The sequence below is a fragment of the Caretta caretta genome, chromosome 1 (genome assembly GCF_965140235.1).
Source record: "Caretta caretta isolate rCarCar2 chromosome 1, rCarCar1.hap1, whole genome shotgun sequence".
In the NCBI taxonomy this organism is placed as follows: domain Eukaryota; kingdom Metazoa; phylum Chordata; order Testudines; family Cheloniidae; genus Caretta; species Caretta caretta.
Genome location: NC_134206.1, coordinates 298,187,728 through 298,215,343, shown reverse-complemented (window position 1 = coordinate 298,215,343; position 27,616 = coordinate 298,187,728). Strand labels below are relative to the sequence as shown.

At 42.1% G+C, this 27,616-nt stretch overlaps 1 protein-coding gene across 1 annotated transcript in view; it reads right to left on the bottom strand.

Annotated features, from left to right (window-relative positions):
- The window catches only part of TWF1 (twinfilin actin binding protein 1), a 39,251-nt gene extending 11,910 nt beyond the window's left edge, over window positions 1-27,341 (bottom strand). Inside the window, exons 1-5 of the mRNA XM_048836011.2 lie at window positions 26,877-27,341; window positions 22,491-22,568; window positions 12,637-12,815; window positions 11,427-11,522; window positions 2,378-2,482 (exon numbers count right to left, since the gene is read on the bottom strand). Coding sequence (XP_048691968.1) covers window positions 2,378-2,482; window positions 11,427-11,522; window positions 12,637-12,815; window positions 22,491-22,568; window positions 26,877-26,901 — 483 coding nt within the window. The 5' untranslated portion in view covers window positions 26,902-27,341. The remainder of the gene's footprint in view (window positions 1-2,377; window positions 2,483-11,426; window positions 11,523-12,636; window positions 12,816-22,490; window positions 22,569-26,876) is intronic.
- Window positions 27,342-27,616: the final 275 nt, after the last annotated feature.

Genomic DNA, 27,616 nt, shown 5'->3' with positions numbered 1-27,616 from the left:
AAGGCTAGACTTGGATCTAAATGAACGCAATATGTTAATATTAAAATCAAAAACTGAAGTTAATGCAACATTGAAGTTTAAAAATCTAAAATCATACAAAACAGGAAATGAAAAGATAAGGTATTTGGAGCAATGCTAAATCACACTGCACATATTTGTGTTACAGTATACATTTTAATCCCAGTTAGTAACTGAAAATATGACATTCTTTGTGCTTCGGCTTGGCAAGCCAGTCAATTGACCAGTCAAGTAATGTCAGTTGACTGCAGCCAAACTGTCAAATATTCCAGCAAGAATGTTCTGATGTAGGCAGCAGCCTCTTGTTAGAGCAAGCCTACTTAGAAGTCTTGACCACTCACATGATTACTCACTACCTGCTAATTTCACCTATTGGGGGAAAAAGGAGAACTAACTGAAAGCAGAGCATCATGATTGGTAGGAATCTTCTAGAACAGGGGTAGGCAACCTATGGCACGCATGCCGAAGGTGGCATGCAAGCTGATTTTCAGTGGCACTCACACTGCCCGGGTTCCGGCTGCCGGCCCGGGGTTCTGGCCGCAGCCGGGACCTGGGTCCTGGCCACTGGTCTGGGGGCCTTTGCTGCTGGCCTGGGGTCCTGGCCCTCAGCCTGGGGCTCTGCAGCTACCCCCACCTGTGGCCCACTGGCCCCCGTCCTGGGGCAGTGAGGGGTGCAGACGGGGCAAGGGGGGCACAGCTCAGCACCCCCACCTTAAAAATTGTTCCAGTGCCACTGTACTGGGATATTTTTAAGTCCTGATTTTCTGCTTACATCACTATCATGTCACGTGGAACAGCGCACTGCATTTGATATTTGGATTAGAATGTACATGCAAGAACTGGAATCAGAATTTTCTGACAGATTTCAAGATTTCCAGCGATTTGGCCCATTCTTTCTTTTCTAATTAAACCTGGAAAGTTCAACGAAAGCGAATTGGATTTGTCTGTATTTCAGTGGATGGACGTTGAAGATTTCGAAATGCAGCTCATTCAGTTAAAAAACTCAGAATTGTGGGTATCAAAGTTTGGAGATCTGCGGAGTGCCGTTGAAGCTACCGAGTGAGATCATAGGGCTTTTATTCTGACCTGCTGGACGTCCCTGCCAGTGAAATTTAACTGTTTGAAGAAAATTGCGTTTGCAATGCTTTTAGCATTTAGATCCACATACCTGTGTGAACAGGTATTCACACATGAAATCTGTCCTTTGTCCCTCTCGGAGCCGGTTAACAACTGATCACTCAGAAGCCTGTGTGCAGCTTAAAGAATCCAAATACATTCTAGACATTGGAAAACTCAGTAAGGGCAAGGATCAGACTAAACTGATAAGATCTTCATTTTAATTTAATTTTAAATGAAGCTTCTTAAACATTTTAAAAACCTTATTTACTTTACATACAACAATAGTTTAGTTATATATTATAGACTTATAGAAAGATACCTTCTAAAAACATTAAAATGTATTACTGGCAAGCGAAACCTTAAATTAGACTGAATAAATGAAGACTCGGCACACCACTTCTGAAAGGTTGCCGATGCCTGTTCTAGAACAAGTACGTATGTATAGCTTTATTTGTCAGGCCATCATTGTACACATTGGTTTACAAACCACATTAAACAAGTTAAAAGACACAGTTCCCTGCCTTGAAGAGCTTACAATCTAAACTGACTAGACAAACACACAGAAATCAACGCAGAAGGGAGCGGGAAAGGGAATGGAGGCTTACCTGTCATTAAACCTCCTCCCCCAACACAAAAAGAAAAAAGATGGACAACCACTAAACTGCTTAAAGAGTTGGACTGCTGCCTACTTAGCAAATATAAAAGGAAAAAAGTCATTTTAAATGCACTTATGCTATGTGTTTTATTTATTTATTCTTTTGTTTTGTAATTCAGTCTTGTGTTATTCAGTCTTGAATCATGTTCACATTTAAACGCTAACCTAACATTACTAAAAAAGGTGATATGATTATACTTTCATTTATCATTTCTTTTCATTGGGTTTCATGTTTTTCTGAGCTAACATAACTCAATTAGGTCTTTTTTTTTGTAATTAGGCACAAGTATCTACCTAAGGCTAGGCCTACTGGAGATCACCAAGTTTTATTCTTTTTTGTTACTCTGCTAATAAGTTAGTAGTTGAAAATATTGGGTCATTTGAGACATTATTTAACCAGTCAATTGGCCAATTATTTTTTGGACTGGTCAAATGCCCAACCTGAGTTTGTGTGCCCCTGTCCCACCCTGCAGACTTTCTGAAAACTTTCGACTGGTTTGCTTCTCTCCTCCTGCAAGCTTCCTCCTACAACACTTCAGAAATTTCTACTCATCCCCCTGCCTGTCTTCCCAGACAATGTTGTACCTCATTAATCTTAATTTGCCGAAGTTCCTCTTCTGCTGCAGTCAGAGGGGCAGGGGAGGACTGTGATATCAAGTATTTTCTGTATCCATTCAATGAAACATCATCCTGAAAACACAGAATCAGTATTTGGCATCAATGATTCTTCAGTTAAAGTTTTCTTTGAAGATTCTTCCTTCTGAGTATTAAGTAAGGGAAAGAACAGTTAATTTACTTTACAGTATCTGTGGTTCTTTAATATGTTTAGTATGCGTGCATTCACCTCATGAGCGTGAGATCAAAATCTTTGAGTCTTTTTGGGCCCTGCATATCCTCATGACCTCCCCACACAAGGGCATAAAGGGCAGAGTGGCCAGAGCCATCCCTCAGTTCCTCACTAATCCAGAGAAGACTGAAGAAGCAGATATGGAGTGAGTTGTGGGATCCACATGGACAGAACATCTTGAAGAACCACAGCTATTGCTGGGAAGTAACAAATCTTTCTTCAAGTATTTGTCCACTTGGATCCCTCTCTAGGTGAACAGCTAACAGTACCCCATGTGGAAAATGGAATCAAGAGGTCCTAGCTGTCACTAACTATGATTGTAACACTGCCGTCTCACATTTGGCATCTGATCTCAAGTCCAGGTCAAAGGCATAGTCACAGAGTCAGAATTTAAGGCCAGAAGGGACTACTAGATCATGCAGTCCAGTGGTTCTCAACCTGCAGCCCAATGAGCACACAGCTGAGGCCCATGTGACATTCTCAGGGCCATACAGACAGTATTGGATGTGGCCCACGATGGTAAATAGGTTGAGAACCACTGGGGTCTGACTTCCCATACATCATATGCCACCATCACCACACAGCACCCACATACTAAATCCAACAACTGAAATTAGACCAAAGCAATACAGCCCAGAGGAGACTAGACTGTTATGTGCCACAGGAAGAGAATAAGAGGGACTCAGATGCATCAGTGCTCGAGGCCCTTGTAATGGCAAGGAAATGATTATGTGAGATATACACAGATAATCCTGACAAGTGACCTGCTCCCACATGGTGCAGGGAAATGCAAAAAAACCCTCCAAGGTCACTCTCAATCTGACCTGGGTGAAAATTCCTTCCTCACTCCACGTATGGTTATCAGCTAGACCCTGGATATGTGAGGAAGAATGCGCCAGCAAGCCACCTGAGAGAGAGACTGCTCAGTGCCACCCAAGAGCCTTGGCTCATCCCGCCCAGTGTCCCATCTCCAGTTGTGGCCATCCCTGATGCTTCAGAGAAAGGAGATTTTAAAAAACAAACAAAAAACCCTTCAAGAATACACATTAGGGGAAAAATCCATCCCTGACCTTGCTGGTGGCCGGCAGAAACCATAAAGCATGAGATTTAGGAACAAAGCCTCAGGGCTGTTGAGTCATGCCCCCACTATCACAACCAATCCCATCATACAAACTGCACTCATAAATTTGTCCAACTCGCTCTTAAAACTAATTAAGTTGTTTGCCCCACAACTCCTATTTGGAGGCTGTTCCAGAACCTCACTCCTCTGATAGTTAGAAACCTTCTTTTAATTTCCAGCCTGATTTTGTTTATGGCCAGTTTATATCCCTTTTTTCTTGTACCAAGATTATCCTTTAACTTAAATGGCTTTTCACCCTCCCTGGTATTTACCCCCCTAATGTGTTTATACAAGGCAATCATATCCTCTCTCAGCCTTCTTTCTGCAAAACTACACAAGCAAACTCTTCCAGTTTTCTCTCATAAAATAGGCCCTACAGCCCCCGATCATCCTTATAGCTCTTCTCTGCAACTGTTGCAGTTTAAATGCATCTTTCTTGAACATGGATGATCAGAACCGTACATAGTATTCCAAATGAGGTCTTACCAATGCCTTGTACTTCTCTATCTTGCCCCAAGCAGCATCTTGAGGAAGAGCTCTATGTGGCTTGAAAGTTTGGCTCTCTCACCAACAGAAGTTAGTCCAATAAAAGATATTACCTCACCCACCTTGTCTCTCTAATATCCTGCAACCTACATGGCTACAACTACACTACCTTGCAGATGTCAGATATGGGAATATTCCCATAAATGTGCAAAGGAGGCAGCCTGAGCTCTGGTTGTCTGAGTTTTGATATTTGGGGGATGAGGTACGCCTGCCATGAGGGAACAGATTTTAATACAGTGCACAATAGGGATGTAACCTTAAAATTATATTGTTTAACTGATTAAAGGGAGAGGGGCCGGGGCTGCTCCAGCTGGCCGGGGGCTGCTCCTGCCAGCACACAGAGGGTTAAGGTCGGTTAACGGTAAGCCTAATACATCCCTCCTGCATAATCCATTTAAATAATCTCTGAGAAGATAAGGATTGCCCCATACCTATATTATTTAGTGCAATAAAAAGATAGGGAGCTTATTTAAAGGGCTTTCTTTGTACTATTTAGGTAACATAGCAGGGCCCTAGAAATATCTATGGTGGGGAGTTTCTTCTCCCCTGGAGCTGAATGGGGTTTAAAAAAAGAAAACGGGGCGGAATCAACTGGGTTCAGTGGAAATCTGAAACTACTTTGGGAATACATTTAGGATGAAGTCTCAACACCAGCCTTATCTTGATTGACTATGCTATGACGAGGGTTGGCCATGAGGACTTGGAGTTCACTAATTAACTGGCTCTTTCAGATGATATAAAAGGCCATCTTGAGAGGAAAGTGGTGAAGAGAGCATTCACCAAGAGATCCAAATGGGTTGGGGGGCTCCACGAGACTCACAAGGACAATGCGAGATCTCAAGAACAAGGGCACTCCCTGAGTGGAGAGAAAGTTAATTTTACACTATTTATTTCTCTCCTCGGTGAAAAAGTGTAAAGTTAACCCTTTAAAAAAAAACTAGAAATAGCAGCGTGGAAAAATACAGAGCATGACTGAACCAGAGGCTCAAGGTGGGTGAGGTGTTATCTTTTATTGGACCAGTTTGTGTTGGTCCAGTAAACTTTTGAACCAGAGGCTGTCATGCTGAATTTGCTGCAAGGTGGCTCCTGATGAAAGTGATGGAGAGTCCAGAGAGTTTCAGGTACAGAATATAGTCAAAATCTTGGGGATACGGCTCTCCAAAGGGTCGCAGTTCTGCAAAGATTGAGAATCATTTCCATTCTGAGGATTGGATTCCCCTTATGGAGGGCTTCCTGCTTTGTATACCCCCATATCTCAATGTCTGTACTTTGACTGGTTAAACTTTTACCCCCAATTGGGGAGATTGCAGATTATGTATTCCTTATGCCACCAACTCCTAAACCGACTTTCGCATCCCTTGATGATCTGTACCTTATTCCCTGATAACCAGAAACTTCTATGCTTGAACTCTGTACCATTTTCTTTTTATTTCAACATTATCTTAATAAATTTTATTAAGATTTCTTGTACCTGCAACAAATAGTCTCTCAGTAACACTTAGCCAGCCAACTTCCAGGCTGTTAGCTGTAATGATTTCAGGTCTGAATGTAGAATTTGGCTATGATTTCTGTGATATGTCAAGTCTGCAAATGTATTTTAGGCTGAGTTGCTGAATTGGATCAGTCAGCCAGAATTGTCTGGATGTCTAAAAAGCTATTAGACTTGTCTGATTTGTCTTATCACTCTGGGTATGAGAGGAATTGGAGGAAATGCAATAAAGGAGACCCTGATTCCTGCTGGTGTGCTGAGACTACTGCCTAACATATATGTGTAGTCTCACCTTCCGTGTATCTGAAGTTGATCCAGGTAGGCATCCAAATCTGTTCCAGAAGCATCAGTATCTTTGTGGCTGGAAGGGTGGAGAAGGGTACAACTTTGCAGATATTCTGAGAATGTGTCCACCAATTTGATAGGATGTTAGCTGGAACAACAATATGCATGTCCATCTAATGTCTCATGGGGTGATAAACCAACCTTAGTCAGCCCTGTAACAGTCATAGGTGAAGTCTGGATAGCGGCATCATGTAAGTGCAAGTTGACATGATCTAAGAGTTTGAGACTGATCCTTACTGTGGTTGATGGACCTGATGCTGGGGATTATTGTTTTGATAGACTGAAATCTTTCATTTGGGAATGTACACCCTTGATGATCTGAAGTCTACGAGAGCTCCTATAAACTCTGTATAACTGCAATGGGCTGAGAAATTATTTGTTGCAATTTATCATTTGGCCTAATACTTTAATTATGTCAAGGACACAATATAGGGCTATGGGAGACTTCCTAATGGGATCTGCCTTTGACCAGCTAATCATCTAGATATGGGTAGATGTGAACACTCTGTCTCCTCAGATGTGCCACTACCAAGGCAAGACACTTTGTGAATTCTCTCAATGTTGTGAAGAGACAGGACCTTGCATCGATAGCACCTAGACTCTAATGTCAATCACAGATACTTCCTGTGGGTCAGATGGATCTCAATATCGAAGCGTGCGTCTTGGAGTTCAGAAGCCAAACTGGTCTTGAGTTTGTAAAGAGAGATGATGAAGGCAAATGTTACCATTCTGAATCTGAAACTATGTAGATATTTGTTGAGTCTTCTCAAGTCACAGACAGTATGAAGAACCCCCTACCCACCAAATAAAGAAATACTCTTCCCTGAATTCTAGAGGTACCTCTCCTAGACAATGAAGGGAAGCCACTTCTTTCAGTTGTTTTTTGTGAGAAGAGTCCCTGAAAAGGGAAGGAGAAGGGGGATTGAGGCAGAGACTAGAACTGAATGGAGAACCTGCAGAAGATGATTTCTTGTACCCATTTGTAGGTAGTTAAGGATAAGGAAAAACAGCATCCCACGGCAGGGTTTGGGGAGGCAGGCTCTGTCCTGGCTGGATTGTGACTCTTGACCTTGCACCTCAAACCTACTACCTAGATGACTATGCACGAGGCTGGTGGTTACATATGACCAAGGTCTCAGTCATGAAAACCCAGGATTCTTTCTAGTGGCATAATCATAGAATATCAGTGTTGGAAGGGACCTCAGGAGGTCATCTAGTCCAACCCCCTGCTCAAAGCAGGGCCAATCCCCAATTAAATCATCCCAGCCAGGGCTTTGTCAAGCCTGACCTTAAAAACCTCTAAGGAAGGAGATTCCACCACCTCTCTAGGTAACCCATTCCAGTGCTTCACCACCCTGCTAGTGAAAAAGTTTTTCCTAATACCCAACCTAAACCCCACCCCACCCCTGCAACTTGAGACCATTACTCCTTGTTCTGTCAGCTGGTACCACTGAAAACAGTCTAGATCCATCTCTTTGGAACCCCCTTTTAGGTAGTTGAAAGCAGCTATCAAATCTCCCCTTGTTCTTCTCTTCTGCAGATTAAACAATCCCAGTTCCCTCAGCCTCTCCTCATAAGTCATGTGCTCCAGCCTCAAACAGCAGGCTGTTGTCAAGAATAACTGGGTGTTCTCTACCTGGTCTGGCTATAGTATCTGAAGGGCTTCGGCAATGAGGCAGGGGTATAATTAGTAATCATAAAGTGACTATTGAATCCTTTAGCAAATAAAAATCATCATCTGTATGGGTGATGAATATGTGTATGCTCTCAAAGGGCATGTCCTCAATGGTATTCTGCACCTCCTTTAGGATGGTGCTGGAGAACTAGTGACTTCTGACAACAAGTCTGCTGGAACTATTAGGGCTTTGATTGTCATCGCTGGTACTGAGGGATTTGGTTCAGACACATTGGTAGCAGATGTAAGTACTGGGGTTGTTTTGGTGTTACTAGGTACAAAGTAGGAAGTTGATCCTGTATCACTTGCCCCTGTATTACAAGAGGGCTCTGCACTCAATTTCTGTGGATAGATCAAAGGCAAATAGTTCTTCTTATGCTCTCAGCCAGGGGAGGTAGACTGGTGACGGGAACCATGTTTGATCCAGTATCCTGCTCTACCTTTCCTTGGAATCTAAACAGGAAAAGGGGGAGAATATACTAAGGAGCAGCACGTGGATGGACACAGCCTGGTTTTGTCTTTCCGCCACTGACAGTAAGAGATAATTACAACTGATATGCCCTTTATGTCCTTATGTTGGGGAGGGCAGCAAGACATGCACAGTTTAGGTGAAACCCAACACACACTGCTGTTCAAAGATTCCTATGTCATGCATATGAGGTGTATGCACAGTGAGAGTGGAATCCACACCAGCAAATACTCGAAGAAACTGGGATTTTTCCACAAATGTAAATCAGACATGAAATACAACTCAGAACTTTATACACACATTAGAACCTTACTGAATAAACATGTTTAGGAATAAAAAGCTAGGGAAGTGAGGATGAGATTGTAAGGGATGGAAATGAAAGAGGGAAGGATAAATGGATGGTAAAAAATGAAAAACATGGGGAAGAAAAATCAATGGGGATGATGGGAAAGGGTGTGATAAAGACCACAATAGGTTAAAAAAAATAGATACATCTAGCGAGAAGAGAATGAAAGGAAGAGATTGCAGAACATAGTAAGCTATAAAAGCATGTGCAAATAGAGAAGGAAATGTAATGCTAATATATAACAATAAAATAAATATGATCATCTCTCTCGCTCTTCTACCCCCTCCCAACCCCATTCTACCTGAAAGAGAGCAGAGAGATTTCTGTGCCACCAATGAATTCATTCGCTCCTGGATTCTGCTCTAAATTCCTTCCAGGGATCACATTTTTGCCTGGGTTCAAAGAAACCCTTTTGAAAATGAGCCAAATTCCCCCAAACAAGAAGGTATAAAAAAAGGTTTCTGTTGGAACATCTGCCAAACCTTCTACAAAGGAAAGTTATCTACTTTGTAACGTTTCTTCTCTGAAGATATCTTGCGGGATTCTTAGTCCTAGACGTAGCTCAGTAGAGAGCCCAGCAGAACTCTCCTAGCTCTCAAAGTTTTGGTTTTTTACCCTTAAAGGCAAGGGATAACAAGGTAGGGTGTAAGTGAGGGCCCCCTCAACTGGCTGTCATGCACCATCTCCTATGGAGTATTAAGTATGCTTACACCCCAGTCAGTTCCATTTACTGCATGGGAGGTGAAGCACCCAGAAAGAAAAAGCCAATTCAAGAGGATCAACAGGGGAAAAATAATAAAAGATGTCTCAGAAAAATTAAAAGTGCGCAAAGGGAGACCCCTCTAAATAGTAATCTCCAAACTTTCAGGGGTAAGTGGATTTGTGAGTGAGAATCTTGCAAGATGATCTCTTCAGAGAAGTAGAATTACAAGGCAGAATGATCTTCCTTTCTCTAAAGATATCATCTGTGCAGGAAGAGCACTCCAACTGCAAGACAAGCTCCTACATCTGCCGACACAGGGCAAAAGGAAAGCCTGGAAAGGCTTAGGGCTTTATGGCAGCCTGACAGATGAACAGAATTCACTGGGCCCAATTGTAGAAGATTTACTGATACTTGAACACTGCTCTCCACTCTAGCACATAAATGCAGGAGCGGAAAATCTGGAGACCTTGATATGGAGAGGCCTGGAATCGAGAGCTTTCACAAAGACATACCAGGGAGCTCCTACTTATATATCCAGGTATATGATTCTCATCACTGTTGTATCAGAGTGCTTCATGTGAATTCAAAAAAACCAAAACAACTCTCTCTTTTCCTTTCTTGCTCCCAAAATGAAAGCTGGGACTCTGGGGCACAATCATTGGGCAAGTAAGAATTTAAAATGGGAAGATCCTCCAACTGTTCCTAGAGGTGACTGTTTACCCTTTACAGTAATTAAGCACAAGAACTATACAGCCTCAAAATAAACTGATCGAAAAAGGAATTTAAAATAAAGTGACACTTAAAACAGAAATGCTGTTCTGTGCACATTTTATACGGCCGTTCTCTTTCTAAATAACAGGAAAAAAGATTTATATTTAAATTATTGTACTAAGAAGAGGGTCTGAAACATAAGGCCTTGTATCAGAGGCCTGGTATAAGGCCTAGGTTAAAGCAGTGGTCAAAACTTTGCTGATATAAAGCAAAGTCAGGTTGTGAGCACGAGGCAGGCCCTGCTCACAGAATTTGGCAAGCATAGGGCTGATATTGCAAAACACATATTCCTAAGAGATGCGAGGCACAAAACACTCACACAAGCACATTCCAGAAGGTTGGTACCAGAGCACCTCGATACCATTACATTCCCCAAAGGTAACAGGAACACGCTGACTCATCTTAAGGATAAGGTCAAGATGACAGCATGATGAATAGAGATGTTTTGATTGAACCTATAGGTGCAAGGCAATGGGTGGCGCCCAGAGTTGGCCAACCTGCGGCTCTGGAGCCACATGCAGCTCCTTGGATAGGCACCGACTCCGGGGCTGGAGCTACAGGCGCCAACTTTCCAGTGTGCCGGGTGGTGCTCGGTGCTCACTGCTCAACCCCTGGCTCTGCCACAGGCCCTGCCCCCACTCCACCCCTTCCCTCCCCATCCCCTGCCATGCTCTCGCTCCTCCCCGCTCCCCCCATCCCAAAGCCTCCTGCATGCCACGAAACAGCTGATCAGGAGGCGTGGGAAGGGAGGGGAAGGTGCTGATCGGTGGGGCTGCCAGTGGGTGGGAGGCACTGGGAGCGGGGTGGGGGAGCTGATGGGGGGCTGCTGATGTATTACTGTGGCTCTTTGGCAATGTACATTGGTAAATTCTGGCTCCTCCTCAGGCTCAGGTTGGCCACCCCTGCGTCAGAGGGTGGCACCCTGATACATCAGAGGGTGATACATAACTTGTTTGTATCTGTGTATAAAGATGTATCTCAGAGGGACTGTCTTTGTCCAGCCGAGGGGGCAGTGGAAAGTCCCGTCACTGACTGAGCTGCGTCCGTTGTCACAAGCATACATGCCTTAGTATCCTCGTAGAGTCTGCCAGGTGCTATTACCGTGCTTCGTCAACAATAAACCTGCCCAGGCGTGTTTGCTACTAAACGAAGTCTTGTGGTTTTATTGGGCAGTTCATTTGAGATCTGCTGTGGCAGCTAACAACACATGCATGCAGACGAACATCTGACCACAATTATTATTTAAAACGTTTTACTATGCAACTTAACCCATAGAAGAATTATTCCTAAAAAACAGCATATATGCTGACATTAAAAATATACCTTTGTTGTTCCAAATACTTCGTCTTTAATGTGACCACCTCCAAATTCTTTTTTCAGAGTTGCCCGTGTTGCTGCATACAACATTTTTTGACGTACCTGGTATGTTGCAAAAGAGTTGCTTTTAATTTTTTTATGTACGTGGAAGCAAGTGCATTTGCATGCTAAAATTATTATTGGACTTCTGAAATACTTCGTTAAGCAAAATAAAAGTTACAAGAAGAAGTAGTTACAATTTAAAGCTATAATTAATAATAGGAAAACACTCTGTACAATGAGCTTTGGAGTGTGATAATTTGACATGATATTAACCATTTCAAGGGTACAATAATGAGAGAAGTTTTACAACAATCCAATCAAAGTGTTCTATATTGCAACTGTTAAGGTAATTTTCAGAGTATGGGGGATGTTTTCAAAAGTTACAAACACAGTAACATCTTTAAAAAACAAACAAACAAACAACAACAAAAAAACACCTGTTCTAGATTCTGTTGCTGCTGGTCTGAATATTGACGGAAGCAACTGGCTTAAAAAAAAAGAAAAAGAGAGAGACAGACACACACAATAGCCTACAAACCCCTGTTTGGTTCAGTAATGGATCTGAATAACTATCGCAGCCACACAAGGAATAAAAAATAACTTGGATATCCACTTCAGTATTTAAGATGTACTTAAGAAAAACTTAATTAAAAAAATTTATTGGAGCCTATTAAGCATAGTCACCTGCCTCACAAACAGAAATAACTCTATATATCAGCCCTGTCAATCCAATTTTTCTTCTTGATTAGGGTGGAGTTTAAAGGATAAAGGAGATTTTTGAGGAAGACATCTGTATCACAGAAAATATTCAAGTTCTTGTTTATTTTATGGCTGAATGCTACTAAAAAGATGGTGTTTCCTTTCATGAATTTAATTAATGAAATCAAAAACTTACACTCTTCAACTAAAAAGAAAAGGAGTACTTGTGGCACCTTAGAGACTAACCAATTTATTTGAGCATAAGCTTTCGTGAGCTACAGCTCACTTCATCAATCTAATATTTGATAAAACCTTTTATTTCAATACATAATTAGCATTAAGTAGACTGTAATCTTTACCGTTCAGGAGTTCCTCAGTTACCCAATTTTCTCTTGTCCTTTTCTCTTCTGCAACCCAATCCTGAGACAGTACGAAGACATTAATATTACAATACAAAGACATTAATATTACTTACATGAGAGTGATCTGGTGACCATGCAATGAAGATCCATTCATATCCTTGAGCATTCTGAGAATCTAATCTGTATAATACATAACATGGTTGCTTGTCTTCAAGAAGGGGAAGAACAAAGGAATCATAATCCTTTTCCCATGATTCAGCAGGCTGCCTAGAGGATCCCACTACAAGCTGCTCTATAAACAAAAACAAAAACTGCAGGTCAGTACAATGGTCTGAAACATTAAGCTTTTGCAATTAAAGATACTTATGGCTTAATCCTGCAAAGTTCTGCCCCAGAAAATGGAAAACAATGGCACTTCATGCAGCAACAGGTACACACATGTATAATTGTTTGCAGGATCAAGCCCTAAATTATTTCATCTCAAATACTAGAACATAAGAAAATATCCACGGGTTGGTCTCATTTCATTGTTGGCCTGCAAGGTCTTCAGAGCAAGGACTTGCAAGTAGATGTGGAAGGGAATTTCTCTTAAAATAAATCCGGTTTGGAGAGAGAGTAATGTATGTATGTAACACTATGTAAGTAATAGCAGATAGCGCTCTTCTTCTATAAGACTCAAGTTCATGGGAAGCCAGGACAATATTCATTATTATTGATTGTACCTAGAGGCCCCATCTGAAATCAGAGCTGCAACAGACCTGTACATACATGCACAGGTGTCAGGGTTCCTTCCCCACTCTGAACTCTAGGGTACAGATGTGGGGACCTGCATAAAACCCCCCTAAGCTTATTTTTACCAGCTTAGGTTAAAACTTCCCCAAGGTACAAACTATTTTACCTTTTGCTCTTGGACTTTATTGCTGCCACCACCAAGCATCTAACAAATATATAACCAGGAAAGAGCCCGCTTGGAAACGTCTTTCTCCCCAAAGTCCTCCCAAACCCTACACCCCCTTTCCTGGGGAAGGCTTGATAAAAATCCTCACCAATTTGCATAGATGAACACAGACCCAAACCCTTGGATCTTAAGAACAATGAAAAAGCAATCAGGTTCTTAAAAGAAGAATTTTAATTAAAAAAAAAAAAAGTAAAAGAATCACCTTTGTAAAATCAGGATGGTAAATACCTTACAGGGTAATCAGATTCAAAACATAGAGAATCCCCCTAGGCAAAACCTTAAGTTACAAAAAGACACAAAAACAGCAATATCCATTCCATTCAGCACATCTTATTTTATCAGCCATTTAAACAAAACAGAATCTAATGCATATCTAGCTAGATTACTTACTAAGTTCTAAGACTCCATTCCTTTTCTGTTCCCAGCAAAAGCATCACACAGACAGAGAGAACCTTTGTTTCTCCCCCCACTCCCCGCCAGCTTTGAAAGTATCTTGTCTCCTCATTGGTCATTTTGGTCAGGTGCCAGCGAGGTTATCCTAGCTTCTTAACCCTTTACATGTGAAAGGGTTTTTCCTCTGGCCAGGAGGGATTTTAAAGGGGGTTACCCTTCCCTTTATATTTATGACAACAGGGTAAGCCTACACAAGAATAAAAGACCCAGCGCATAGTTGTGGCTGGCCTGGGTCAGCTGACTTGGCTCACAGGGCACAGACTGCAGGGCTAAAAATTAAAGTGTAGACATTCGGGCTTGGGCTGGAGTCTGGGCTCCTCCCCCCTCATGGAGTCCCAGAGCTTGGGCTCCAGCCCAAGCCTCCACATTGCAATTTTTAGCTCCATAGCCTGAACCCCACGAGCCCAAATCACCTGACCCAGGCAAGCCATGGGTGTTTAATTGCTGTAAGAGACAGTCGCTGCCCTTCAAATACTTATAATCTAAATAGATAAGATAGGTGAAGGATGAGAGAGGAAACAAGCACAGAAGTGACTTGTCCAAAGCAGGTTATCCCAGTTCTGCTACTGACAACCTATGTCTCCTGACTCCCAAGTCCAGCACCATAACCACTAGACTACCTTGCAAAGATTGGAACTTTCACTCCCCCGTCCCTTCTCTACAAACCTAATTGCACTACATGCAGAATTGTGTTTTAACCAGATCCGTAATTATGGAGAATATATAGAAAAAAATGTGTTTTCATTATTTGTATAGAATTTATGTAGTAACCTAAACGGAATGAAATTTTGCATATATATAGACTTTGGCATGAATTAAGCAACAGCCCTTGAGATAGATTATTAATTTTTCCATATTATTCTGTTTCTTTTCCACTGACAGAACAAGAGCAGCTCTTCTGAAGGGAATTGTAGTCCCAGTTCAAACAAACTATAGTCAATTAAAATCTTTCCATTGACTTCACTGGGAATTGGACTGAATCCTTAAATAGTAACTTTCAGATGTGTTGCTAAAAAGTTGAACATTTGTTAATAAAATTCCAGAGCTGGAAGAACATGTACATGGCTGAATAGTATATATGTAATGCTATTGTTTAAAAAACTACCCAAGATACTGCAGATAGTCTGGAGCAGATAGCTCCGCTCTCCAAGAGTATATAGCATCATGTATCAGCTACTGTAAGCAAAAAGAATTAAAACAAACATTTTGAATGGAATATGTGACATGTCATTCCATTTTCTTTATGAAAATATGCTTATGATATGAATATGACATAACTGAGACATACTTTATGCAAGATGGCTCATGTAAGGTATCATTGGAAAGGTTATGATTTACTGAATGCAATTATCCAATTTGTATGCATATATCATTTCTGTATCTCAAGTTATACAGATATAGTCAATATTCCTTTCAACTATGCTACTTTGGGTGACGCCCACTGCTAACATTTCAGGTACAACAACGGAAAAGCCAGACAGGGAGGATGGTCCATCAGCGAGGACATTAGATTTGTGAAAAGCTTGGCCTTCCTGTGCCCACTCCATGCTGCCACTGACTCATGGACGCTGTGATCTACAGAGTCAGGTGGTCTTGTTACCTGATACTAAAACATTACCTGGGACTTCTTGTAACTTTCCACTGTAAGGGAAGGAGGGTCAAGTTTGGGAAACAAAGGATTCCCGCCTTATGTCAATCCTATTTAAGGGTGGGGAGAAAGGCAAACAAGGCTCCTCCTCTCCATGGCCTGTCTGCCCAAGAAGAAAGACTGCAAAAGGGAAGGCAAGGTAGGGAGGGGGGGAACTCAGACTAAGACAGGGGTCCAATTTGAAAACTGGAACTCTAAACCACAGAAACTTTGCAAACTGCCTGCAACAATATCTAGGGTGAGAAATACTATTTGTAACCAATTTCTTTAGTGAAACTAGCTTAGTTTGCGTGTTTGATTTCCTTTGCTTAGTAATCTGCTTTGTTCTGTTTGTTACCCCTTTTACCACTTAAAATCTGCCTTTTATGGTTAATAAAATTTGCTTTGTTTATTATTAAACCCAGTTTCCGTAATTTCTAACTGGGGGAACAAGAAGTGGGAGGGGGCGAATTTCATAATATATCTTTGGGTCTGCACTTTAAGGGAGGTGGACATTTGAGTGCTGGAGCAAGTCCCTTAAGCTGAGTATTCCCAGAGCTGATCTGCAGCTGGGTGTGGCCCTGCCTTTTTGTGTATGTTAGAGAAGGTTTCAAGAGCCTGGCTCAGCAAGACAGGTTAAAGGGGGCCCATGCTGGTAGAACAGATAGACCCAGTGGTATCTCGGCACATCAGGTGGCTTCCCAAGGGTCCAACCCGTCACAGAATGGTTCTTTGAAACCTTTGTTTATGGTAACTATAAGGTCACTCTCACTAGTATGGAGGCCAAGAAGTCCTCAGTTTAAATTTCTCAGGATTCCAAGGCAACAGTGTCTTTCCGGACAAATAGTGATGTATTTTACTAGAATTTGAGACATTGTACACAATGGCTATATACCTTTGTCGTAGTTTGGAATCTTGAAGAGCTATAAATTTTTTACACTTATAAGTCCCCGTTACAACATTTAACTAAAAACTTAAACATTAAAACCTCTCTGTAAACCTAGATTAAACAGGTAGTGTTCAAATTAAAAGTCCAACATGGAATGCCTCAGCACCTCACAAGATCAGGCCTTTAATTTGAACTTCCTTGACTTCAATTGGAGGTTGAATCAGACCCAAACTTAGCACCAGATCTCCCTTGTTATCGTTGAGCAACAGAAACAAAGAATCATAAGGAAAAAGAATAAAAAACTAATGTCAGAAATTTGATGCTTAATTCATCCCAAGAACAGTATACATGCAAAACGTCCTTCCTCATCAACTGAATGCATTGCGTTTTGCAGCTTCCATACAAAAGTGAACATTTTTTTAAAATGTAAATGGGATTGAGGGTGCTCAGCACCTTGCAGAATCCAGTTAAAAGGCTTACATTTTATTAAAATTTCTCTTATTTCCATCAGTGCACAGACAGTTCATCCTAGTTTGCTGCAGTTTAAGAGTTACCAGCTAGAAAGCATCTCACATAAAATAAACTGTATTAGGGAAAAAACCTACTAAACTCTCAGTCATACATGAAGAGTAGTCACATCAAAAATCCACTAGGATTAAACCTCAATCCTGCAAACACACATCAATTGGACTATTAAGATATGTAGTTAAGCATATGCCTAAAGTGTTTGCAGCTCAGGCCTGGTCTACACTACAGCATTAGGTCAACATAAGGCATCTTACGTTGACCTAATTATGTTAGTATATGCACTACAATCTTTGCTCCCACCCATATAAGTGCCGAACTACACGCACATAACTCAACAACAGGCGCAGGGCTTATATCGGTGTCCCTGCAGACACTGCATTACTTACATCTATTGGCTGTCATTCTTATGCATTTCAAAGAAAGCTGGCTTCCAGCTCCTGAGCTGGGCTGCTGCCCAGTCTTCACTCTAAGCCAGACTGCCACACAGGCTCCCGGCTCAAGGTGCTGCCTGGGCTCTCTGCTCAAAGCCCCGCTGCCCCCCAGGGTCCCAGCTCCCCACTTCAAGCAAGGCTGCTGCCTGGGTTCTCAGCTCCCCACTGGGAGCACAGCAGCTGACCAGACTCTGCTCACAGATGTCCCCGCTGGGAACTGGGCAGCCGCACCGGGTTTCTTGGCTCCCTGCCGGGAATGGAATAGCTGAGCAGACATGGATCTCCTGCTAGGAGCCTGGCTGCTCCCCCAGGCTCTCAGCTACCTGGCATCTCCCCCAGAGTCTGGTCGGCTGGCCTGTTCCCGGCAGGGAGCCTACAAGCCTAGTGTGGCTTGCCCCGTTGCCAGTGAGCAGCCAAGGAGCTGGGGGCGGGGGGCAGGCAGCCCAGCTCCCAGTGTGGATCTGTGCATGGAGCTGAAAGCCCTGGCTCTCCACCCTTCACCTCTTAAGTTAGTGGAAGCGCTCCTGGTGAGGATGCGCATCACTGACAAAAGAAGGGTAGCGTGGACATGAATTACTGTGGTGGTTGTTAGTCAACCTAACATAGGTTAACCTACGTTTATAGTGTAGACATGCCCTCAGTGTCTTGTTTCTATGTCAGAGGATTCAGAAACCCAGTTATAAACTGCAAATAGGTTGGGAAGACTATGTTTGCATTAAATGTGTCTTGCTTAATTTGACCATTTAGTTGATAAATTTTTCAAATATGATTTTATAAGTATCACAGTTTTATCCAACTGACTGAATATTTTTTATTATCATCTTTAAATAGGCTTAATTTTCATATGAAATGTTTTGGAAGACTTAGTTACTGAAACAGATGTGACAATAGGATTCCTCCCCGCCCCCGGTTATGAAGTATATCTCAATTTCAAACAAAGTATGTCAGTAATATCTCTCAAAATATTTACCTGCCTTATAAAAAATACTAAATAAAAATAAATATTTAAAATACATAGTTTGATATGTATGAAAATACACAGCTTGATAAAATACATAGATATGGTGCTCGTTTGAGAGTCTTATTGTAGTGTTGTATCCTGCCACGCAGAATGTGTTGTTAGAGTCCTAGACCTGGCCTCTAGTACTCCAGCCCACTGCAGACTAAGTGTGCTGCACAGTGGTGGAATTTCTGCCAACTCTCAGAAGTGGCCACTAACACTATTTTTCAGAGGTGCTGAGCAATCATAGCTTACACTGACTTCACTGGGAATTGAGGGTGCTCAACACTTTTGAGAATCAGGCTCAAAGTGTCACACATGGGACACCTAAAATATCAGAGAACTCAAAATCAGTGGCCACTTTTGAAAGCTACAGAACAGGGGATTGGAAGGCGGAGAATGAAATTACGTTGCTCAACAGCAATCCTACTAGCTGATTAAGGAGGGATATCAACATGCTCCAGAATGAGCCCTGTCTAGTCATGGTGACTAAGAGGTGCAGAGAGTTCCACCAGAGATATGGGACAAGCCCTTCCATCTAGCTCAGAGTGTTAAGAGTTTCTTTTCAAGACAAGAAAAGAGGTGTCTGTGACCCTAAGGGCATCTCAGTGCCAGAAGACAAGGGGCTCCCTGGACTCCAGCAGTGGCCTGACCAGCTCAGTGTACACCAACTCGCTACTGTTATAAGGGCTGTCAGGTGATTAAAAAATTAGATTACAATTAATCACACTGGTAAACAATATTAGAATACCATTTATTTAAATATTTTTTGATATTTTCTACATTTTCAAATATATTGATTTCAATCACAACACAGAATTCAAAGTGTACAGTGCTCACTTTATATTATTTTTGATTAAAAATATTTGCACTGTAAAAAACAAAAATTGTATTTTTCAATTCACCTAATACAAAATACTGTAGTGCAATATCATTATCATGAAAGTTGAATTTACAAATGTAGAATTATGTACAAAAAATAACTGCACTCAAAAATAAAACAATGTAAAACTTTAGAGCCTGCAAGTCCACTCAGTCCTACTTCTTGTCCAGCCAATCACTAAAACAAGTTTGTTTACATTTGCAGGAGATAATGCTGCCCACTTCTTGTTGACATCACCCAAAAGTAAGAACAGGCATTCGCATGGCACTGTTGGTAGCCGGCTTCACAAGATATTTACGGGCCAGACGCACTAAAGATTCATATTTCCCTTCATGCTTCAACCACCATTCCAGAGTACATGCATTCATGCCGATGACTGGTTCTGGTCGACAATGATCCAAAGCGGTGCAGACCAACGCACACTCATTTTCATTATCGGAGTCAGATGCCATCAGCAGAAGATTGATTTTCTCTTTTGGTGATTTGGGTTGTGTAGTTTCTGCATCGGAGTGTTGCTCTTTTAACTCTTCTGAAAGCATGTTCCACATGTTCTCCCTCTCACATTTTGGAAGGCACTTCAGATTCTTAAACCTTGGGTCGAGTGCTGTAGCTATCTTTACAAATTTCACATCAGTACCTTCTTTGTGTTTTGTAAAATCTGCAGTGAAAGTGTTCTTAAAATGAACAACATGTGCTGGGTCATCATTCGAGGCTGCTATAACATGAAATATATGACGAAATGCGGGTAAAACAGAGCAGGAAACATGCAATTCTCCCCCAAGGAGTTCAGTCACAAGTTTAATTCATGCTTTTTTTTTTTTTTTTTCCAAACAAGCATTACCAGCATGGAAGCATGTCCTCTGGAATGGTGGCCAAAGTATGAAAAGGCATACGAACGTTTAGCATATCTGACATGTAAATACTTTGCAATGCAGGCTACAAAAGTGCCATGCAAACGCCTGTTGTCACTTTCAGGTGACATTGTAAATAAGAAATGTCAGTATTATCTCCCATAAATGTAAGCAAACTTGTTTGTCTTAGCAATTGGCTGAACAAGAAGTAGGACTGAGTGGACTTGTAGGCTCTAAAGTTTTACATTGTTTTGTTTTTGAGTGCAGTTATGTAACAAAAAAAATCTACATTTGTAAGTTGCACTTACATGATAAAGAGATTGCACTACAATACTTCTATGAGGTGAATTGAAAAATACTATTTTTGTTTATAATTTTTACAGTGCAAATATTTATAATGAAAAATAGTATAAAGTGAGTACTGTACACTTTATATTCTGTGTTGTAATTGAAATCAATATATTTGAAATGTAGAAAATATCCACAAATATTTAATAAAGTTCAATTGGTATTCTATTGTTTAACAGTGCGATTAATCACGATTAATTTTTTTGAGTTAATCGCGTGAGTTAACTGCAATTAATTGACAGCCCTAGTTATACTCTGTATCTAAAAGGTGTAATGTAATAAGCCATTGGAAAGCTAATAGTTCACTGATCATTAACATTCTTGCGTGATATATGTACCATCAAACCACAAAAGATTATACAGATGTGCTGGAATTATGATGAAAATGTGTTTAAACCAGGCATGTTGGGGGAATTAATAAACAGGTTTTCTTCAGATAAAGGAATGTGGTTCTGTCTGACTGAATATGTCTCCCATATAAATTGAGCAAGGTGTGACCAAAGAAAGACAAGCACACAAACCATTTGGAAAGCAAGTAGAGAAAAAGCGATCACTTACTCTCTATGGAGGATAGAGACTGCACCAGCAGGAAGCCTTCTACCTCTTGAAACAGGGTCAATGAACTTTCAGAAATATACTTTTCAAAGGTTTACTGGACTATAAAGACAGGGGCAGAGAACCCCTAAGTTATCCTTCACTTGAAGAAACAGAGAAAACGAGCACCTTGGACTAGCTGTTAGTCAGGATCCCCATATCCATTGCTGGAAAAGGAAGACTGGTAAAGAAACTACCTATAACTACTACAGTGGCTCTCAGTTCTGGGTATTCTGAACAGCATGTTACAGTATCATATTGGTTTTTGTTTCCATTTTCTGTGTCTACACATAGAACTCACAATGGAAGACACTCCCCTCTTATTGCCTCCATGCTTTATTTAAAAGTGAGATGAGATGGAACATAAAATTTACACACACAACCTTGCTGATGTCAATGAAATTCAACAGGCATACAGTGTGTCAATATTTGCTAACCTAATCTGGAAAAACCTTATCACATTGTCCTGCCTACACTAGAATATCTATTGTTGATTATTCCAGTGCTGTGGTGCTGGAGCAGGGGTATTGCAATGGCGGGAAATTTCCCAAAAAAGACAAAGGCAGGGAAGGTCAAAGTGGACTCATTTACATTGTAATACCAAAAATGCTTCTCCAGCTTACAGCTGTTTCAGAGCAGTGCTGATGCCTGAGCTCCAGGAACAAACCAAAAGGTCTGTTTGTGCTTAGCCAGACACTAAATTATGCAATGTTTCAAAGAGATTGATTCAACTGTAGATTTAAACACAACAAGCTTTGTTTAAAAAGCTAATGGCTATAAGTTAATTTAAAAAAAAAATAAAAAGCTGGTGAATGCCATATTTTGACCATATGTTTTCAGCTTTGAACATTTGCCTTAAAACTTTCAAAGATAAATTTCATGTATTGCACCAAATTATTTTCAATAAAAAATAATCTGGTTATTTGTGCATGAGAACTAAGGAATAGTTATACTTCTTGCAAGACTGGGGATGCAGACTACATTACTGTAGTTGTAGGAACATTTAAAAGTCATCCAAAGGGGTTTGCTGTAGTGTTAAAATCTTGAGTAGAAAGCAACCAAAAGAATCTACACAAGGGTTCATACCACTCTCTACCCACCTCTCCTTTTTAACTGTTTTAATAAGTTGTTTCAATCCTTTGAGATTTTTGACGAGCCACACAACACTACTTACTCTGACATGAAATGACAATTTTTTTTCCAATATAAAGCAAAAGATGAAAATACTGGAAAGCACTGAAGCATCACTGAAATTCAATCACATCTTCATATGTGGAAGACACTAGCACTGATTAGGTGTGTGTGTTCTTTACTTGCACATGCAAGTCACTAAAACATAACTAGTAAAATACTAAAATAGAACGAGACCTAACAGAAATAAAATATATATTAAAATAAAACTAACCATTTTCAATAACTATTTTTAAAATCCTGTATTGTCCATATCTTGCTCTGGCAAAGGTATCTTTAACATCTTCACTAGCTGGAAAAGAAAAAAAGATATTAGTAATTGAATTAATGCATTTCACCTATTTACAATTAGTATGTTTAAAGTACACTTGTTCATGTGATTGTAAAAAGAGGCTAGTACTAAACCATTCAGCTGCACCTTTACCAGAAGTCAGACTGAAAACAAATAATCAGTTATTTTTCCCCAATTTCCACCCACAACTCCTGCTCCATTCACATTATCTTATGAAGGTCTGAACATAAGGTTGCCAGTTTTGGTTGGATGTATTCCTGTAGGTTTCATCACAGGACAATCTTTAATTAAAGATTAATTTTTAATTCTTGAATCTTTAATCCAATCCTGGAGGTTTGGCAACCCTATCTGAACAATTAGCTCTCTTTCCTGTATTCCTTACTCAGCAATAAAACACTTAACAATGCTGACATTTACGTCATCATTCTTAGGTTTCAGTTAATACTCCATGGAGATGGATTATGTTACATCTCTTAAAGCAATAGCTTCAGGATTCCTGCAGGCTCAGGTATATACTTTTCAAATTTATAAACTGCCTACTAGCTAGATACAATGCAAGAGTGATGTGTAAATAGGGTGACCAGACGTCCCGATAAAATCGGGACTGTCCCGATTTTTAGGTCTTTGTCCTGCGTCCCAACCGATGAACAGTCGAGACGCCATTTCTCCCGATATTGCGACTTTGGCCGCTCCGGCGTTTTTTATTGTTTTTGCTTTGGCAACTCCAGCAGCTTTTCTTTCTTTCTGTCTGTCTTTCTTTTTTTTTGCTTCTCCCATGTGTCCCAATATTTTCTCCGCTTCATCTGGTCACCGTATGCGTAAAAGAGAACCCCAAGAAGCATACAGGTGGATATTTTTAGCATCTGGTTGTTGGTCTTTTCTCGGGGCTCTGAGTACCACTGATGAAGCTTCCCTTTCATCTTTCATATCTACCTCACACTAGTATATGTCTGATAACAATTTTCAGTCCCTCACTTTTCATAATAGGACAAGTTTAGAATGAAGCATCTGTCTTAACCTCTAAATTTCCTTTGTAGCGCTTGTTGGCTGCATCTTTTTACACACTCAAATATACTTTGCAAAGTCACATTTTAATTATTTTTGTAAATGAATTCATTTATAGATGATTGATTAGATCATCCAGAATGTTTGGTATATCTTTGTGTATTATAAGGATCTGAGGTTGAACTGGGGCAGCTTCATTCCCCTGGAGGGTTTTTCCCTTGTGCTCTACCATCTACGTCTGCATTTTAAAAAAATATTAGGGGGAGATTTTTTGAGGCACTAACTGCAGTTAGACTTTCAACTCACTTTGAAAGTCACTGTAAATTAGATTAAAATCTCTCTCAAAGTCTCTAGCCCTAATGGTTGTGAAAATAACTTTCAAAATGCAAATTGAAAGCATTGCCCCCGCCTAACTGCTGAAAGTGAGAAGCAGCATTTTGGTTTCTTTCATTCTTCCTTGCCAAGCACAGCCTGCTGGCCACTGGGAAGGAAATAGGAGAAGGTCTGTTACTCCACTTTCCCACAGAAAAATTCAAATTATCTTTGTTTTTATCTGTAGTATCAAAAAACTACTTAAATGAGGTCTGCAACAGTAGAAGGCGCACTAACTGGATGCTTGTGGTTTCATTTTCAGAACTGAAGTGATTAATATGCAGGTGTTAAGTAGTCATAATTAGGTTTCAAATCTACCCCACCAAGATAAACAGTGGGATTTCACCACTTCCAGTGCTATTATTTTTCTATAGCCCTATCCACACTACTAAACTATACTATGAAAGTAGTTAAACAGGTTTTAAAATCATTAACATCTATATGAAGGAAAGATGGCAAATTCATTTATACAAGCATGTTGAAGATTGTGTTTGAACCCTGGGAGGATTATTCCAGTAGTAGGTAGAGAGACTGAGACATAAGTCCTTGTATCAGAGGCCTGTTATGAGGCAGGACCTGCTCACAGAATCTGGCAAGAATAGGGCTGATATTGCAGAAATACACATTCCTAAGAAGTGCTAGTCACAGAGTACTCATGCAAACACATCCCGATATCAAGGATGGTACAAAATAATTCCCCAAGGATAACAGGAACACACTGACTCCTCATAAAAGATACGGTCAGGATGACAGTACGTAATAGAGATGTTTTGATCGAACCAATACGTACAAGCTGATGGGTGATAACTAGCCACGTCAGGGGGCAGTAACTAACTATGTTAGAGGGACAGTACTAACTTGTTTGTATCGGGGTATAAAGATGTATCTCAGAGGGAGTATCTTTGTCTGGCCTAAGGAGAAACAGAAAGTCCCGCCGTTCACTGAGCTGGTCCATTGTTATGGGCATACATGTATTAGTGGTCCAGTAGAGTCTGTGGGATACCAGTACCGTGTTTTGTTGACCATAAACCTGGCTGGGTGCCTTCGTTCCTTAACAGATCTTGTGATCATTGGGCAGTTCTCTCAAGGTCTGCCGTGCCAGCTGTCTGTACAGGGCTGGGGCAGCACACAAAGGGAACTCACACACACACAGCCAAATGTCTATCACCACAATTCTAGTCTTAACAACTCCGTTGAATATAACTGAATTTAAATTAATTTATTTATAGGATTTACTGCAGAACTGTGCATATTGCCCTTCCCAAGTAATCACACAATATAACCATAGTTACAGCAAGATGAAAGTCTACTACCAAACCAGGAAACAAACAGTCTTGATTTAGTCACATGTCCAGATCAAAGAGACAGGTGCATATGTGGTGCTTAACTATGCTATCATCCATGCTCACATATAAATGCTTCAGTTTATTTTCATCAATGGTTGAGGAGACTTCCTACCTCTCTTCAAATTTTTTGAACAGGGAGGTTTTATTTCTTCCAGTTACCAATCCAATACACAACTAACTAGACTAATTTTTTTTCCCCTAGGGACACTTCTGGTCTTGGTCATCCAAAGGTTGAGAAGTATGGTTAGCAATATAAAAAGTAAGATTTTGTATTGGCCAGATAAAGCTGTGATGCAACAACCTCAAAAGTTATGATGTCATAATGCCATGAGACTTTGTCCCATGCAGACCAAAATCTAAAAGATGGCAGCCAGGTTAAAATTGATGCCTGAATTGAAGATGTGAATTTTATCTTATTAAACTTCCCTGTCCCATGTTCCAACAAGACAAAGGAACTAAATAAAAGCAATATCAAATATAAATTGGATTTTTTAAATAGAAAATGAATTCCTCAAAAGCAGAGACATTGAAATACATAGAACATCTCATTAACTCCCCTATGGATACAGTAAGTGTCTGCAAAAGAGGTTTTAACATAAAGCATCCAATTAACACAATATCAGCCACAAGCCAAGTACTCAGATTTACTCCAACAGGGAGCAAATAATCAATTTATACTGGGGCACCAGGAAGGAATAGAGAAGCCATAACTCCCCAGCTATTCTAAATCATCAGATTACATCTAAAACATTTGATCACTTCCCAGCCATCTCAAACACCTGTCAGGGATAGTCTAGGTTTATTTGGTCCTACTCAGCGCCAGGGGCTAGACTTGATGACTTCTCCGGATGCTTCCAGCCCTGCATTTCTATGCTCCTCCTTCCAGCTATATGGTTTGTACAATTATTCACAAAACATATTGTGCCCTTCTGTGCTTCACCTTGCCCCAGAGTTTTGGGGCCACTGGGTGCCCCACAGACTGCTAATCAATCATAGATGCGTGCTCTAGGCAAAGGATAACAGAGGACCCAAGCATCACAGTCAGGGCCCAGGTGGCTTGTTACGAACAAAGACCTTGTTCTGCCTGGTCTCTAACCCAGAAGGATAAGGGCAGAAGAAGGGACAATTTCAAGGTTTCGGGGAGGGAGGGAAAACCAGGCAGTTCAGCCCTCAAGAGAGCAGGGGCAGTTTAAAAGCCCTAGAGTGGGATGAGGGAGAAGGCAGCTTGGAGGAAAAGAGGGGAGGAAAAGGGAAGAGGCAGTGCAGACGCTGGGGGAAGCAACAAGGGGGCGGTGGAGAAGCTGGGGGAAAGGGCACTGGGGAGCCCCGGGGGGGGTGCAGAGGCTGGGGGGGAGGGGCACTGGGGAGCCCGGGGGGGTGCACAGGTTGGGGGGAGGAAAGAGGCACTGGGGAGCCCCCGGGGGGGGGCTGTAGAAGCTGGAAGGAGAGGAAGGGGCACTGGAGATCCCCGGCGGGGTGCAGAGGCGGCGGGGGGAGGGGGGGAAGGGGCACTGGGGAGCCCCAGGGCCGGTGCAGAAGCGAGAGGCTGGGGGGAGAGGGACACTGGGGAGCCCCAGGCCGGTACCTTGGATGCCGGTTTGGTGGGACATGTTGCGATGGAGCCGGGACGCGACGCTGGGGCTCTGTCTGCACCTCGGTCAGGAACCGGCGGGCTTGGGGGGCGGGGGGTCAGGCTGGCCCGGGACACGCACGTGACGCGCCCCCGCCACTCAGCGGCCGGGAGCCCGGCTCCTTCCGGGCGGGCCCTGGGACGGGAGCCGGCTCCAGGCGTGAGCGAGCGGGCGGGCCAGCCGGTAGCTGGGGGATCCCGATTCCCGCCCAGGGCGTGTCGCGGGCCGGGGCCGCCCCTGGGACACCCGCGCCGCGCCGCGCTGAGGCGGGTTTGTCTCTTTCCAGCCGCTTCCCCCCCATCTGCCCCACGCGGCCAGGCAGCTCCCGAATATCCCCGGCCGGGTTCTCCGCCCGCCCTGGGCTGCAAGGGGCCCGTTCGCAGCCCCGGCGGGGGAGAGGCCCGAGAGGGCGGGCGCTGCAGGCGGAAAGCGCGTCCGCCCGCTAGGGAGCGGGGCCGGAGCGGCGGGGCGGGCAGCCGCGGGAGCGTTTCTAGAGTGGGGGATTATTCGGGGCTGGCGGGGGGAGCAGGGGCTTGCCCGGGGTTGGGAGCGCGGGGCCGGGCGGGGCTAAGCGATCCGTGCACAGGCAGGAGTCTTTGGGATATACGGCACCGGGGCCAGAGGTGCAACTGTGAAGCGTCCATCAGACCGTTGGGAGGTTTGCTGGAGGCTGCTATGGTGATTTCAGTGCATC